Source organism: Diospyros lotus, chromosome 8, assembly GCF_014633365.1.
Source record: "Diospyros lotus cultivar Yz01 chromosome 8, ASM1463336v1, whole genome shotgun sequence".
NCBI classification, from domain to species: Eukaryota; Viridiplantae; Streptophyta; class Magnoliopsida; order Ericales; family Ebenaceae; genus Diospyros; species Diospyros lotus.
The window spans coordinates 11,570,748-11,589,282 of NC_068345.1; the positions used below are offsets into that span (position 1 = coordinate 11,570,748).

General features: G+C 36.6%; 1 protein-coding gene across 6 annotated transcripts in view; it reads left to right on the forward strand.

The window, feature by feature from the left end:
• The window catches only part of LOC127808948 (uncharacterized), a 144,605-nt gene that overhangs the window by 75,291 nt on the left and 50,779 nt on the right, over nucleotides 1-18,535 (forward strand). For all 6 annotated transcript variants that reach the window (XM_052347697.1, XM_052347698.1, XM_052347693.1 and 3 more), the window contains one exon: nucleotides 8,221-8,286. In XM_052347697.1, coding sequence (XP_052203657.1) covers nucleotides 8,221-8,286 — 66 coding nt within the window. The remainder of the gene's footprint in view (nucleotides 1-8,220; nucleotides 8,287-18,535) is intronic.

Genomic DNA, 18,535 nt, shown 5'->3' on the forward strand with positions numbered 1-18,535 from the left:
ATAAGAGAGAAAACAAGACCCTAATCTCACAAAGAGATAATGAGCCCAATATGTGCTTTGGGCTCTAGAATTAGAGGCATAACCCAACAAATCTCCACCTTGACTCGAATTCCCAACAAGGAATCGCTGAATGTAGAGAACCCATGACTCCACCTCCACCAAAATGCCCCAAAGGGCAAACTCAAAGTGTTCACACCAATCAAGTCCAAGCAATGTTTGAACTTGTTACAAGGAAGAGACATGGTCAACATATCAATTGGGTTTTCTTCGGTACCAATGTTTTTCACATTGATGTTTCCTTGAGCAATAACATCTCTTGCAAAATGATACTAAATCTCGAAGTGCTTTGTCTTTCCTTGGAACATCTGATCCTTAGTCAAGTGAATAGCACTCTAACTATCACAATAGATAACATGCACCTTTTGATCCTAATTGAGCTCAACACACAAGCCTCTAAACCAAATAGCTTATTTCATAGCCTTAGTCACTACCATAAATTCTGCTTGTATAGTGGACAGAGCAACTATGGACTGCAAAGCTAACTTTCAACTGATAGCACTACAAAAACACATAACCTGTGAGTAACCTCCTTTTGTCATGATCACCTATCAAAAAAAGAGGTAGAGACAGATTCAAGAAGATTTTGGGAGAGACATTAAAGTTTGATATGAAATGTATGAACCTAAATGAAGATATGACAAAAGACAGAAATACATGGAAGTCTAAAATTCATGTAGCCGACCCCACATAATAGGATAAAGGCTAGATATATTGTTGTTTGTGTTGTACCTGTGAAATCTAAGTTAACATAGCCAATCAAATTACTATTACTAGTCCCAAACTTCAAACAAGTATCAACAGTTCGCTTCAAGTATCTCAACCCATTTTACTACTTGCTAATGAACTTTCCCATGGTTTTTCATGTACCTACTAACAAGCCTGACCGCATGTGAAATCTCAGGATGGCTACATACCATTGCATACATTAGACTGCCAATAGTGAATATGGAACATGAACCATGTAATTTCTTTCTTCATTAGTCTGTGGTGATAGATATGCTAAAAGTCAAAAATGAGCAACAAGGGGATTACTGATAGGTTTGGCATCTTTCATGCCAAAATGGTCTAAGATCCTCTCAACATATTTCCGGTGTGTCAAGAATAACTTACCTGCTTTCTTGTCCTGATGAATCTCCATCCCAAGTATTTTTTTTACTGCTCTCAAATCTTTCATTTCAAACTCGAGATTCAACCGTTCTTTTAGCTTCTGAACTTCAGACATATCTTTAGCAATGATTTGCATGTTGTCCACATATAGTATCAAGTATATAGACGACCCATTTGCTAGCTTCTTGAAGTAAACACAGCTGTCATAGTTGCTCTTCAAAAAGTTACGACTGACCATAAAAGCATCAAATCTCTTGTACCATTACATAGGAGATGGCTTGAGACCATAAAGGGACTTCTTTAATAGGCAAACATGATCTTCTTTTCCCATAGCAATGAACCCCTCGAGCTGCTGCATATAAATCTGCTCCTCAAGTTCACCATGTAAAAATGTGGTCTTAACATCCAATTGTTTGATAGAGTTTCCACTCAATTCTGCAGCTTCACTCTCCAAATCAGTAGATAACTAGCTGATTTACAGTCCTCAGTTTTAGTAAACTAATCAAAAAGAAGAAGAACAGAAAAAAATGAAGAACAAGGCCAATTCGAGAGGGCCTCCTCTCCCAGAATCTTCTTCAAAATCCTTCACTCCTTCTCTCTTCTTTTCTCTCCCTTTTGTATGGATTCTCCCGACGGTTACAGCCACGTGAGGTTGTTATTCCTAACCGCCTCTGACAATTCTACCTCTGTATTCTTTTCTTCAATTACCCTCTTGCCTCTTTTCTTTCCCTTGCTCTGATACGTGTGTTGTATTGGTACTCTATCGTGCTCTATCATTGTTCTAGCTCAAGATTGTGCATGGCAACCAAGGATAATAGGACTCAAATGGAATAGTGCTTCACAACAGGAGATAATACATCATTGAAGTCAACTCTCTATATCTGATTGTACCCCTTAGCAACAAGCCTTGCCTTAATCTAAGATTTTCAATTCTAGGAGTTCATTCTTTCCTCTTAAAGACCCATTTGCAACCAACTATTGTTTTCCCTTTAGGCTGTGGTACTAATTCCCAAGTGTTATTCTTGTTCAAGGATTCCATCTCTTCATTCATAGCTACCAGCCACTTCCCTGAATTCTCATCTGAAATAGCCTATGAATATGTGGAAGGCTCACCTACAACCTCAACGTCCTTGGCAGTCGCCAAGGCATAGGCAACCAGTTGTGAATAAGAAGCATACTTGGCTAGTTTCTTTGTCACCCTCCTCTCTGTCTCTTGCAATAGAGTATGGTTGTGGTCCAGATGACTGTTGATTTTCAACTAGGCTAAATGAAGACTCAGGTTGTGAAGTGGAATGTGGTGTAGAATGAATGACCTGCCGGGATTTCTCAACCTCAAATTCAAGATTTTTAGCCGATTGTTCTTCTGTACCTACATAAAAAATCCCAAACTCCTTTCCTAGATGAAGCATGGAATTTTCATCAAAAAAAAAAAAAAACATCTTTGCTAACCAAAAGTTTTGGAGACTTAGAATCAGGATACCACAATTTGTAACCTTTTAACACCCGAAGCATACCCCAAAAAATGCATTTTTTAGATCTGGGCTCCAACTTCCCATCATTCACATGCATGTATGCAAGGCTTCCAAAATATTTTAAATCTGAGTAATTAACAGGGGTACCTGACCATACCTCATCAAGAGTTTTTGAATCAATGGTTGTTGAAGGAGATCGATTCACCAAGTAACAAGCAGTGGAAACAGCTTCTGCCCAAAAGTCTTTATCTAATCCTACATTTGAGAGCATACACCTTGCCCTTTCCAAATGAGTTTTGTTCATGTGTCCTGCTACACCATTTTGTTAAGGAGTCATCCTTACTGTGTGATGTATCACAATCCCCTCATTCTTGTTGAACTCATTAAACTCTCCACTACAAAATTCAAGACCATTATCTGTTTTGAGCCTTTTAATGCGTTTCCCTATTTGCTTTTCAATCAAAACCTTCCATTGCTCAAAGGTCTTGAACACCTCATCCTTTTGCTTAAAGGTCTTGAAAACCTGTCAATGAAAGTCAGAAGATACCTAGCACTACCCTTGGACTTACTTTAGCGGGATCCCAAAGATCAAAGTGAATGTAATCAAGAGTACCCTTGGTCCTTTGAGTGGCAGTGCTGAAACTGATCCTCTTTTGCTTTTCAAAAATGTATTGCTTGCAGAATTCCAGCTTCCCTGTATTTTGACCTCCAAGGATCCCTCTCTTGCTGAGAATTGCTAAACCTTTCTCATCATGTGGCCTAGTCTCATGTGCCAAAATTTGGTCATATCCGAATCTGACAAAGATGCTGAAACTGTAGCAGAGCTAGTCACTATGGGTCCTTGCAGTACATACAAACTCTCAAATTTCTTGGCCTTCATTACTACTAGGGAACCTTTGGAAACTCACAAAATTCCACCTTCAGCTGAGTAATTGCACCAATTGCTATTAAGAGTGCCTAAGGAAATGAGATTCCTCTTCAATTCTGGAACATGCCAAACATCTGTCAATGTTCTTACCATTCTATCATGTATACGAATTTTAGTTGTACTTGTACCTAGACTGATAACCTTGAAACTACATTGTTACCCATTAACACAACCCCACGATCGGCTGAGTCATACTACGAAACCCAGTCCTTATTAGGGCATATGTGGTACAAGCATCCAGAATCCATTATGCGCTTATCTTTTATCTTTCCTTCAGCAGTGGTGGTGACAAGAACATCGACATCAGAATTTTCCTCTGCAACACTAGCTTCGGCAATATTAGTATTTTTTCTTTTTCTTTTTTTGGTTGTTGTTGTTCTTTCTTTTTCAGTTTTCTGCATTCCTTCAGTATGTGCCCCTTTTTCTTACAGAAGTTGCAGGTTAGGTTCTTGTTTTTGGACTTGGACTGCCCCTTCTTCTTGTTGTCATCTTGCCTTTTGTCTTTTGGTCTACCTCTGGCAACCAAACCTTTATCCTGATTATCTCCTTTAGCAAATATCTCATTGTCAATCGGGTCTTTAGAAAGCAAAGCTGCCTTAACATCCTTAAGGTCCAAATTTTCCTTGCCATAAAGCATTGTGTCTCAAAAATGCTTGTAGGATGGTGTTAAAGAGCACAACAATTTCAAGGTGGCATCCTCATCTATTTCAATGTCAAGATTCTCCAAATTCAACAAAATTGAGCTATATTCATCAGTATGGGTTTTAATTGATGTGCCTTCTTCCATTTGGAAGCTGTAAAATCGTAGCTTATGATGAAGCTTGTCAATTAGAATTTTTGTCATGCACAGAGACTCCAATTTTGCCCAAAGTCCAGCAGCCATATCTTCCTTGATGACTTAAGAACTTCATTTGATAAGCACAACTGAATGGCAGACATGCACTTATCATTGAGCAGTCAAAGTGATTGGCAGCTCATGATTTCCCTCCACAGCTTTGTGTGGGTCCTTTTGTATCAAAATGGCTCACATTTCAACCTTCCACAAAGCAAAGCTAGTTCTCCCTTCAAACTTTTCTATGTCAAATCTGGTTGCAGACATTGTGGGAAAAAGACAGAGGGCACAGTGGAAGCCACAAAAAGATGAACACTCACTGTAAAATGAAGCAAACAGTCACTGGAAGTTGGACAGTCATCAGAAAAACACGAACAGCCGCCAGAAAATACCAACACTCACCGGGAAAAGCAAGAACAGTCGCCAGAAATACGAGCGGTCACTAAGAACACCAACAGTCATGAGAAAAAACAAACAGTGGCTGGGAATACGAACAGTTGCTAGGAAAACACCAAAAGTCACCGGAAAACCACTAGTTGCAGAAAATAAAGTAGTCACTGGAAAATGAATAGTCACTCGGAACCACAAACAATCATTGGGAATGAAGGGTTGGCAATGACATGCAGAGGCTGTGCCAACAACTAGCGACACTGAGAGATGTCGATGCTGAAGCTTTATGCAGGTCGACGACAAACAGTGATGAAGACGATGACAACCGGCAAGGATGATGGAAATGGTTTTTGCATCCCTATGATGGTGGCTGGCCTTGTAGGAAGATGAACAGACATGAAGTCTTAAGAAGAAAGCATCAGCAATGAAGATGAAGCCGTCGATGATGAAGACGGTGGACGCCGTTGATGATGACGAGGACCACTACAGATCCGAGAATCCCACTTCTCTTCCACCGCCAATTTGACACACTAGGTGAATAAAGCTCAGATACCAGTTTGTGATGATTGTGATTCAAATCTTCTTTGTGTATATACGTATGTATATATGCATACATGTGTATGTATCGAAGAGAAGAATAAGAACATGAGAGATTTACGTGGTTCAATGTAAGCTTATGTCCATGTGATGGAGAATTTCAAATCCACTAAGATGGAATAGTTTTTTTTACAATGGTTTCTCCCTTGATACATACAGAAATGATCTATATATATATATGAGAGAAAACGAGACCCTAATATCACAAAGATATCGCGGGCCCAATATGGGCTTTGGGCTCTAAAATTAGAGGCATAAAAAAAGGTAAAGGCTCAATTCAGATCTTGATATAATTGAACTATAATTAGAAAGCCTCAATATCTTCTCAAGAAGTCCTGAAACATGTTTTTGCTTGGTGATGCATGTCTTTAGTAACCATACATAATTAATCTGAACTCCTTTCTTCTCTAAAACTCTTCACAATACATTTTTGGGGACTTTTATCATATTTTTTCAATGGAAGCACCATATTTGAATCCTTCTATTTATCTCTAGATCTTTCTATTAGATGCCTTAATAAGTATAGCTTCCATTGTTAACTACTTGTCAGATCCCTGATCTAACAAGGTAGGTTCTCAATTCTTGAGAACAGTTTAGATGAGAAGAATTAAGAATTGAGGGAGAAGATTTGAGAGAAAGAGGGAGAACAAGAGAGAAAGAGAGAGAGAAGAGAAATAAGGAGGGAAAAACAAAATTCTCCAAATGATTGATCATGTGGGTATTGGCTTTGGTCAATGCTTTATATATTGATCCATAGCCTAGTTTGGGCGCCAAAACGGTTGCCCACTTGGTTCATGCAACTTGCCCACTTGACATGCTAGAACATTCCTCTAGCTATGCCAAACACAATCTTATTTACAAGGCCTAATAGCCTAATAACGTGACACTACAGTGCAAGAGACTAAATTAGTTTTCAAAGGCTTTAGACTCTCTTCTTAATCTTTATTCAATCAATCTATCCCAAAGTTTATAGCATATATCATTAGCTTGATTCCTTTATAATTTTCACAACTTTGAGCATTTCATTTATTCTTCAAACGGGCATTGGAGTGCTCTTTCTCCACTTCGGCATACTCTTATATTCATGTAGCTGACCCCCACATGGTGGGATAAAGGCTTGGTATGTTATTTTTGTTGTAACCATGAAATGCCTTCTTCTCCTATGCTTTTGTATGCTTCTATTGAAATATTATATGGTCCAACTATTTACTATTCTTCATTTTTTTCATAGTTCACTTCATTCAGACAAATATACCTACAAAATTTGTAATTCCTGTCTTCTTCAACATTACTAAAATGTCCCAATGCAATATTTGTTTCTCCACATTCATTGAATAGTTTGGGAAAATACTCACATATTTCCTTTGACTGCGCCCTTCATTTACCAACAACTTTTGGTTTTGGTTTTTGATGCACTTCACTTAGCTCAAAGTCCCATATTCTTCTTTCTCTTTCTAAAGCCAACTCACATATACATTCTTTTTCTCATCTTTTTGTGTCAAATTAGTTGGTACAAATGTTCATAAGCTTTTGAACTTGTTTCATTATCTGCCTTCTTTGCTTCCTCTTTAGCCTAGATATAAATGTCCAAATTTTTTTCTCATTACGGCATGTATGTGAAGTCTTGTTGAAAGTTCTCTTTGTTTTGATTTTTTCTTGTACCTCCTCGTTTAACTACCATAAGTTCTTTTGATTTGGAGTTTTTTCCTTTGACTCTCCTAAATAGTTTTTGTTGTGTTTTAGATAGCAATAGCCATGAAGAAGTTTGGACTTTTAAACTTCTCAAAACTTCTCTTTATTATTTGGATTGGACGCATTTATACACAAATGATAACTACTTATATGGAGGCAGTTATACACAGAAAAAAAAAAATTGTTACTTAGGAAATAAATAATTGTATAATGAACCTCTATATTTTACCTAACTGCCTAACTATCTATATCTCATGTACACATTTTTCTACACGCCCCCTTTAGTTGGGCAGTAAATATTAAGGAAGCCTAGCTTGGATCTTCACGTCTTCAAACTAAGTCTTTGGTAGATAGTTTCTAGTAGATCCTTGGTATGTAGGAAATTCACCTTCAATTTTTCTTTTTTTCAAGTACCTATTTATTTAGGTCACTTTGAACATGTTGAGTTGTTGCCAATATTTTAGTTAGACGACTAAAATATTGGGTGAGATGTGAGGAATTTTTTCTGTACCATGGTTGAAAGCAACTAAAATATTAATAAGCTTTTGTCATAGGGGTGAGATGTGGGGAATTTTTTCTGTACCATGGTTGAAAGCAACTTTTTAAGAAGCCTAGAAACAAGTTTTAACAATAGCATTAAATATTAATAGATAATAAACATAAGGATTAAAATTCTAGGCCTGTAGAAGGGTCTGCCATTCTGAGATCAAGGCTCAAGGCTCAGATTTCAGCAGCAGTGTGGAAAGAGAAAAAGTAGTTGTTATACTAAGAAAAAAGTCAAGCACTATTGAAATATGTTTCAGGATGTTGTTTTGTGTAGTCAAATTTTACTTGTTATTTGTACGCCCCCTCCTCTTCTTTCCCTCTCTCTTTCTCATCATGTTCCTTACTACTTATATCATATTCAAGCTCAAGATTTTCTTTTTCTTAAAGAGAATTGGGGAAATTAAAACAGATGTAATTATTTATGGGTGTTCTCAAAATTCAAACATCTCCTTGCTTTGCTGTGATTTCTAAACTCATAAGCTGTCGTGGAAAATGGAGGAGAGCATTAGTTCCTTGTTCCTTGTTCACTGCTAATTCAGAATGTTTCTACATTAATTCACTTTGATCAAGTATTTTGTAATCTTTCTTCAAGGAAGGTTGCTTCAAAGAGGGATGTTGTGGATGCACTTGTTCAAGAAGGATTTTCAAAAGACGTGGCACAGGTATGTCTTAGACAAAGTAGTTGATTGCATGTTTACATCTATGCTTTATACACAAAACTCTTGTTGCATTGATTATCTGACATACTAATGGGCTAAGATTCTGGTGAGGTATTAGCAGTTGGCTTGTATATTATTTTCTGGGTAACTCTCCATAAATAGATTCAAGTTCACTTGATTCCGCAGAATATTTTAGGTGGGTTGTTTAGCAGTGAGGCTGTTGCAATAGTTTCTCTGAAGTGTTTCAATTAGAATTTGGGGCCTCATTTTCTGACTCATAATATTCCTAAAATAAATGTTTATTAATAATTGAAAACAGGTGGAGTGAACTACACTCCTTTGCTTCCTTGAATGGTCCCTGGATTCAGTTTATTGCTTGGTTAGCTGTTAATGGTAGGTTATCTACCTGGGTCCAGGATAATAAGTGCAGTTTGAGAAGTAGAGTTGAATGTGTACTGTGTGAGGAAGAACAGGAGAACCTGACTAATTTTTATTCAACTGCAACAAAATCTGGGTTATGTCACAGACTGAGAGTTCCAGGTCTGGTAGCCAGCCTTGATGAACAAGCCTGATGCAGTTCCTATCACCAGGCAATTAGAGGCAAAACTATTGTCTCTTTGCTAGGTATCTAAGCAGATGTTTACAACTGTAATGTGTGTGTGTGTATATAATTTGGAAGGAGATGACAGCATGTTTGAAAATGCATCCAAAGTGGAGAAGTCTTAAATTTTTGAGAACGAGACCAGGTGGCAAAAGTAAGGCGTTGTTCAGTTGTGGAAAACAGCTCCAGCTTTCTGGAAAATTATTCCAAAAAAATGGAAAATTAGAAAACTTGCTCAAATACAAAAATTTTCTAAATAGAAAATAGAGACTTGGAAACAGGATTGTCCAAAATTTTGGAAATGTGATTCTCCCCAAAATTTTTCCAAAATCATGTCCATCTCCTCTAACACAAGTTACAAAAAGGACAAACCTCTATCTCTCTCTCTCTCTCGAACATATGTTTTAATTTTCTATATTGGAAATTAGTTTTCTGTATTTCTAACATTTAAATGTTTTTCTATTTTTTTTTTTTTTTTTTTGGAGAATGAAAATGAGAGATTTTATAGAAAATTGGAAATAGAAACCTAGACAGCATTTTCCACAACTAAACAACCCCTAAGGTTGTTCCTTGGTGGCTGGAAGGTCAAATGTTTGAGTTGGAAGCAACCTCTAAAAGTAAGGGTAAGGTTGGATTGACCTCCAGAACCTTGCAAACTGATGAGCCTCATGCAACAGGGATGACCCTTTAGTGGAAAAATAACTTTTGATGAAATAATTTCAAATGTTAGAGATAGACTTAATTACTATGAAATTAAAATTGCTAACTAGTAAATGGATCTTTAAGGCTTGGAACTTACCAGAACTCAATGTGATTCAAATTTGATTTGTAAGTACTATTTCAGGTATTGGCTGTTGATGTTCTGCTGCTTTCCTCTTGCCTACTGCAACAGTGCCACTTTTTTTGCTACTTGCTAAGGATTGAATACAAAAACTGCATACTAGTTGTTATGCTATCTTGATTTCTTTGTCTTTTCCTTGGTCCCCATCTTTGCTTTGTAGATGGATGCCAATCTTCTGGTATTTATTGTTTGAGATATTCCCCATGTAGACATGTAGATATCGTGTTTCTGTTTTCTTTTCTTTATTAAGTGGTAGTTGAATACACATATTGACTTGCCAATATCTTGTGATTCCTTCCAGGAAGTTCTTTAGGGTTTTGGAAAGGATTAATGGGAGAATTGGAGTTGGTGGCACTTGTTAGGTTGAGTAAACAATGGCATCATACACCCGCTTGGGGGGGGCGCTAATTGGATGTTTTAGAAAATTACTTGAAATGTGAAAATCTTTGCTTGAAATGAGATTTTAGTGAGTTAAAACAGAAAATGTCAAATGCAACGCTTGAAATATATAAAGCAAGAATGAAGAAATGACACGAGATTTATAGTGATTCAACTAAACTCAGTCTACTCCACTACCTTAGCTCTCTATTAAGGATTTTGAAATCGACAAAAACTCCTTGCTTTACCAAGTAGGGCATCTAGCATAAACTGCTAGGAATACAATCCTCCTACCAAACTCGGTAGGCCCTCTAGCATACAAGATAAGAATTACAATGATAAATACAAACGAGAAGATCTGAGAGTTAACACTCTCAGTTATAATGTCTCTCAAATATACAAATGAAGGCTATGAACAATATAATACAAATGATATCTATTAGCCTTTTGAGAGAAAAATGAAAGCTCAAGCACTAGTAAGAAGTATGTATACAATTGTAAGCTCAATTCACTTTATTCCCATCCGTTAGTCTTCTCTACTACATCCTTGGGCTAAATTTATAGGCTTCTATCAAGCATTGAAGTATACTAGCCGTTAATAGTCATTGGAGCCTACAAAAACTAGTCATTATTAAATGTCAGTGAAAGAAACGGCCGATAGTTACATTGAACCAGTCAACAGTTTTGTTCGGCTATTTGAAGCACATTCGGCTTTTGAGCAAACGGTCGATTCTTTCACAAAAGTGGTCAACTTCTTTAACAAACGATCAACAGTTTCAAAGAAACAGTTGATAGTTATGAAAGAAATGTCGACACAGTAAAAGAGAAACCCTAGGGTATAGAGTCTTAGGAAAACAAAGATAGAGAGAGAAACTTATGTGTTGAAGTTCATTAGCTGTAAAAATCAACCTACAGAATGCATTACATAAGATGTATATATATACAGCTTTATAACCGACGGGAGGAGCTACTGCTTCAAACACAAACTCACATAACAGTAATGTAAAACAGAAAGAAACAGAAATGAAACATAATCAAATGCTATCTGAATGTCACATTCTCTTCAACACTCCCTTTCAAATCATGCTTCTCCAGCGGCTCTTTAAGATATAGATTTTTCTGAGATGCTATCTATTCGCGTATACTTTCCTGTTAGAGAATAGAATCGTAACAAGTAATATAGTGATGAATAAAGTATCGTTCCCACGAGGATTAGCTTTTAATCTCTACTTTAACCACTATTAACTTTAATAAACCACATACAATTAAAATAATACTCACTGGAAGTTTTATATTAACTAAAACTAACTCACTAAATGGAAAAACACAAAATAATTCTTTAGGTTTTTGAATGCAGAAATCTAATGCACTAGGGTTCATAAATCCACTGTAATTCTTTAATTGGTTTAATCTTTCAGTAATTGGGTTTTATAATTCTTGCTTTGAGCTGAAAATCGATGATCCTAAGTTAATTAAAAGCCTCTCTCGATGATCAATCGAATCTATGCTTACATATGAGATTAATTATCTCTAATTAATCTGCAAATATACGTGCATGCATTTATCCACAATGATCATCTAAATAAGATTTCACAAAGCATAACGGTATCTCTACCTATTATTGAACTTTATGTCGTTTATTACCAAGTGCTAATCTATATTGAATCTCTCGAAAGCAATATAAATCACAAACACGTTCAAATGGCGGCCAAGCATCAAAATAGAATTAGTGCATAACAAACGATCAACCCGAAAAACAAGAATATAATAAAACTCAAATACTTTTAATTAAACCATCATTGAACTAGGTTTCATCAATCACCCTAGTCACAAAGTACTTAGCCTAACATAGTTTCAACCAATGAAAGAATATTAAAAATGGAGTTCATGATGTTGGAGAGAAGAAAGAATAGAAAAATACAACCAAAACTAAAGATCTTCAAGAAAATCTCCTCCTTCTTCCTCGACTTGCCGTCTTCTCTCTCTCCAAAAAGCTATTAAATCTCTCAAGAATCCTTCTTTATATAGTGCTTTTTAGGTCTTCAAAGTCGTGCCCCTTGAGAGAGCCCATCTCCACTTGATTTGAAAAGAAACGGGCTTAAAACGGCCTTTTCGCGAAGCTTAGAGCCTTACCGCGGCCTTACCACGGAATGGTTTCCTCAGTAAGGTTGTGAGCCACAGAATATAAATCTTGTCACGGGCCTACCATGGAATGCTTTTCGCGGTAAGGTCATTAGCCACATAATACATCTTCAACTATGGCTTTATCACGGAATGCTTTCCGCGGTAAGGCCGTGAGCCACAGAAAATAATTCTTACCATGACCCTACCATGCAATGCTTTGCTTGACAATATTGTGAGCCATTTCTCTTTGATTTCCAACACTTCACTAATGACGTCATTCTTTCGGTGCTTTGCGACATCATCAACCTCGACCCCGAATGGACCTTTGACCTTGCCTTTACTGCTATTTTAGCTCTAAAAATGCGACATCATCATCACTTTTTTCTCCAATTGTCTTCAACACATGCTCCACATCTACATAACCATATATAGAACCAAATCAAGTAGAAATCATGCTCATTGAATGTATAAATGCTAAGTCTATAGACCAAACTAAGTGTATAAAAGATACTTATCAAATACCCCCAAACTTAGACTCTTGATCGTCCCAAACAAGATTATCGACTCAAATATATCACCTTTCAAGTAGAGAATAGTTAATATTTCAAAATCACTTACAAGTTGGATAGCCTTCCAGGTAGCCTCAGATTTTCGTATCATTCCTAATTTCACACAAAGTTTACTAGTAATGCTACACAAATGTTTTGGACTTATTCCATGTTTTGACGTGTGTGTGCGCGAATCCTATCAGGTACAATATCATGCATAAGGTTGTTGGTATCCCGACCATTTGATGGTCCTGTACACTTTCCCGCTCGTGATATGCACTCCACCCCCAAACTTGGTCTTTTCATTCAATCCCTAGGTGCTCTCAATCACTATTTTCTTTCTTACTTCGGTTTGGTTGGGTTTAGCCAAAAATGGCGTTGTCTCGGTTTGTGAAGACTGTCCTTTATTTTGAATGCTTCGGCATGCTAACATCCACTAGACAGTCAAACTCACAAGTGTTCTCAATCCCTAGGAGTTACAAACATCAGCACCATTATTGAGATTTTTTTCGTTTTTTTTTTTGGCCTTGCAAATTTTATTTTTTTTTTTTTTGAATGAGTGCATTTTATGTTCCATCTCCCTTTTTTTTTTTTTTTTTTTTGACATCTTATGTGCAAGCCTTAAGCTTTCTGAATGACCCTTGTAACGAGCTTTCAGCCAATGACTCCCAAGCCAGATGACCATGGGGCATCAGGTTTTAAGATACCCCTACGGGCATAATCACTCAAGTCATTCAGGCTACGAAGAAAGGCATAAGATATATGCAAGTGATGAGGGGTTAATGTTTCCTAAATCTTAATGAATTATATCTCCATTTTGGTTTTATATTTATGATTAAAATAAATAATTATTCCCTTTACATATTATTTTCATGATGAAGCAAGGAAGTTGACTTCTACAATTAATTAGGGGCATAAATCGAAGACGTTGGATTACCCATTATTGCTGCTCAAATTTAAGGGCCAATTATGGAGTCTAGAGGATGTTTCAAGTGTATTTGGGTCAACTATTAAATAGAAAGCCCAAGACCAACCAAAGGCCCAAGCATTTTTCACATAGAAGGTCCAAGACCAACCAAAGGCCCAACAAATCCCAACTTGTAGAAGACTTTTCTTTGTTTTATATTTTTATGAGTGCTTTATCACTTAAAGTCTTTTGTATTTTGTGTCTTTCCACTAGTTAAAGTCATTTGTGTTTTTTGGTAAATGCCCTATTAGCTTAGTTATGATTATGTTTTGTGATAATGGGGTAATTTTATTTGTGTGGTTCTTATTGCATCTTGTGAGGTATAAATAGCTCATTTGGGTGCACTTGTGGGGTGGTGATTATTCTTGAATGAAATCTTAGTTATGTTTTTAGAGTTTCTCTTTGAGAATTGCTTTTGTTCTATCTTCTTTTATTTCTTATATTCTCTTGTGATCTTTCTTCTTTTCTTTCTTCTCTTGAATTCTCATGTTATTTATTGTTACTTTATTATCCACCGCCTAAATGGCCGGTTAATTTCTGTTATTAAATTTCTGTAATTTTTAATTCACGTCTTTTTATTATCCACTACCTAAATGGCTGGTTAATTTCTGTTGTTTTAATTCCTGTCATTTAAATTACGCTATTTAAATTCCTATCAATTAATTCTTAAATAAAGATGAGTAGCTAAATTCAATCTTGGGTTAAGGCAAGGACAGTGTCTAACGCCAATGATTCCCAAAGAAAGCTGCATTTTAAATGAGCGACATTAATTTAAATGTCAGTATGAGTGTGTATTAATTATTGAGAAATGACTAGGTTTGGATTGGAGTGTAAGTCTAACTTAGAGCTTTCATGCCACGTATGAGAGTTACTAGAACTGGAAACGCTATCATACTTGAACCCGGATGATTAATTTAGTTGTTTTGTGTATTAATTGCAATCGAATTTATGGTAGTTGCTTAAACTAGAATCCCGCATATCATGTATGGGATTGCTTAAACATGAACTATCACCATCTCTAATTGCATTTAATAGCAGACTCTTACATCTGAAATTAAATTAATATTGCTAATCTTTTTTGCTAAACATTGGGGATCAGCAGGTTGGTGCTGAAATTATCTTAACTCAAGTGTTATCCAATTTTATATTCTCACATTCAGTGTTTATTTTAACTTCTGCCTTGCTTTATTTCCTAGCATCTGTTATCTGAAAATCCATAAAAAAATCATGTTGTCAATTCATCCAAATGCGTGTGCGTGTGTGTGACATTCTTTTTCTTTTTCCATAAATAAATCTCTTAGTGGACGATCTGGACTCATCCAGAAAATACAAATTTAAATTTGGACTACAACTGCACTCGTACACTGACGAGTATAAACCTCTCACCTAAAGAAAGAAAAAAAATATAAAAGTTTTATTGTGTTTTAATTGCATGGTGAGAGTGCAACCAAATTTTGGCGCCGTTGCCGGAGAGATTTAGGCAAAAACAAAAAGAAAAGATAATATGAATAAGCTTCTCTTGATAAATTCGGTAACTCTATTTTTTTTTACTTTATTTTTTGTTTGTGCATGGTGTATGATACTTAGGTCAGGTAGGATTTTAGAATATCAATCACTCATGTCTCAACACAATGAGAACATGCCACTTGCACACAACATGTGTGCACATGGTAGTGACCACGGTGAATCTGATTCCATTGATCACAAAATGATCATACCCCTTAGGGAGTATCTTTATTCTCCTAGGCAGACAACCCCTCATGCATTATTCTTCCCATCAACCATCATCGGCTTAATTTCAAGTCTGTCACCATCGAACTATTGCCAACTTTCCATGGCATGGATTCTGAAAACCCATACACCCATATGAAAGAGTTTGAGGAAGTGTGTATCACCTGTATGGATCATACGATGAACGAAGACGTCATAAGATTGAAGCTCTTCCTATTTTCACTCAAGGATAAGCCTAAGATGTGGTTGAGCACTCTTCCACCTACGTTCATAGGAACCTGGAGGGAGATGCAAACGATATTTTTGAAAAAATATTTCCCAGCCAATAGAACTGCCACCCTTCAAAGGCAGATTATGAATTTTGTGTGCAAACCCAATGAGAACTTTGCTCAAACTTGGGAGAGGTTTAAGGATCTTCTCCATGCTTGCCCACACCATGTTTTTGAACAATGGAGAGTGATCAGTTTCTTTCATGACGGTCTTAGTCTTAATTGAAAATGCTAGTATCCATCGTGTGTAATGGTGAGTTTTATGATAAGACTCCAGATGAGGTGTTCCAGTTCTTTGATACCTTAGCAGAAAACACTAGAAACTGGGAGGTTGGACCAATATCTTCTAATGACTCAAGAGAAAATCCACAGTTCAGAGGTAGGTACCAACTGAGTGAGAATGATGATCTGAATGCTAGGATAGTTGCCTTGACAAGAAAGATTGAAAGTCTGAAAATCAAGAAAACACAGTCTGTTAATCAAGAGGAAGTAAAATGTGCAATTTGTGACACAACAGAGCACAAGACTGAGGAATGTCCTACATTACGTGCTTTCAAAGAGGTATTGTATGGATAAACAAATAACACGCTATCCACACAATTTCGAGGGTAGACAAAACCAAAATCAAGGGGGAAACTATTACGGACATAACCAAAACTACAACTCATATCATCCCAACAATAGAAACCACCCAAATTTTTCTTGGAGAAATGATTATGCAAATCATTCTCAGCCACCATTCCCTGCACAACAATCTTTCCAACCAAATCAAGGTTCCCCATCTAACACTTACCAATCACCTCATAGGAAACCTTTAGAGGACACTGCATCAATTCATCCAAAGCCAAACGAGAATCAATAATCAAGTTGCCAAAACTTAGGAGCAAACAAATAGAGCCATGGAAGACATTAGGAGCCAGTTGACCAAGTTAACTTAAACATTGGTGTGAGAGAGCTTGGTAGGTTTCCATCCCAAACTAATCCTAATCCAATTAAGCAAACCAACCAGGTAGAAGTTTCAAATAGTGAAACCAATACTCAGGAACAAGTTCAAGCAGTGACTGTCCTAAGAAGTAGAATAATAATTGAAAAAACCAACTGATCATAGGATAAGTCAACTCGCTGTTGAAGAAAAAGAACCAAAAGATCATGAACTCACTGTGGAGAAAAATGAAAAAAATGAAAAACAAAAAGAAGATGGGAAAGGTAATAACATTTCAGGGAAAGAAATTCAATACAAATCCAAATCACATTTTCCACAAAAGTTGAATCATTTGAAAAAAGAGCAACAAAATGCGGATATATATGAAGTGTTTATACAAGTGAGAATCAACATTCCACTTTTGGATATAATAAAACAAACACCTTCATATGCAAAATTCTTGAAAGACCTTTGCACTGTAAAAAGAAAAATAAATGTGCATGAAAAAGCATTTCTAACTGAACAGGTCAGTTCTATCCTACAGTTCAAACCCCCCCCCCCCCCCAAAAAAAAAAATATATATATATATATAAAGATCTAGGCTGTCCAACCATTTTATACATCATAGGAAGCCAGAAAGTTGATCAAACACTTTTAGACCTAGGAGCTAGTGTTAATCTGTTGTCATACAGTATTTATCAACAAATGGGTCTAGGAGAATTGAAGCCTACAAGAGTCACTCTACAGTTGGTGGATAAGTCAGTTAAAGTGCCTAGAGGGATAGTTGAGGATGTATTGGTCCAAGTGGATAAGTTCTACTTTCCAATAGATTTCATAGTGTTGGATACCCAGCCTCATCAGGGTCCTCAACCTCTTGTTCCTATCATCCTAGGTAAACCGTTCTTAGCAACTTCAAATGTCATTATCAATTGTAGGAATGGTGTGTTGAAGCTATCTTTTGGGAACATGATTGTAGAAATGAATATCTTTAGGGTAGCCAAATATCAAAACACTGAGGGTGAAGTGGAAGAGGTAGACTTGATTCAAACACTGAGTAATGATTATTTTGAAGAAGAGTTCATGAGAAGACCCAAAGAAGGAAATCAGGATTTTGAGGAAATAAGAGAAGTGGAAGTCATAGGCAAAGAGAGTGAGAAGTCTACATGGATGCCTAGTTTAGTGCTATTAGGGAACTTAGATAGTAAGCTCATGGCTTCTGATAGCCATCAGTCCACACCTGAGAGAAAGTCATTGTCCAGTGATTTGAAGTATGTCTTTCTAGGAGAATGGGAAGCATTCCCAGTGGTTATCTCTTCTATTTTGACACCTCAGCAAGAGCAACAACTAATAGAAGTTCTGAAAGCACATAGGAAGTCATTAGGATTGACCATCTCAGATTTGCAAGGTATTAGCCTTTTGATCTGTACTCATAGGATATTCTTAGAAGAAAGAGCAAAACCAGTTAGGCAAATGCAAAGGAGATTAAATCCCAACATGAAAGAAGTTGATAGAAAAGACGTGCTTAAACTATTGGATGCTGGAATAATTTACCCAATCTCTGATTCTAAGTGGGTAAGTCCAACTCAGGTAGTGCCAAAAAAGTCTGAAGTCACTGTTATAAAAAATAAGAACAATGAGCTGATTTCCACGTGCCTCCAGACAGGATGGCGTCTGTGCATTGATTATAGAAACGTCAATTCTGTGACAAGGAAAGATCATTTTTCATTACCTTTTTCAGATCAAGTTTTGGAAAGAATTGTTGGACAAGCTTACTACTGTTTCTTGGATGGATACTCTAGATACAACCAAATAGAAATTGCACTTGAAGACCAGGAGAAAACCACATTCACATGCCCATTTGGGACATTTGC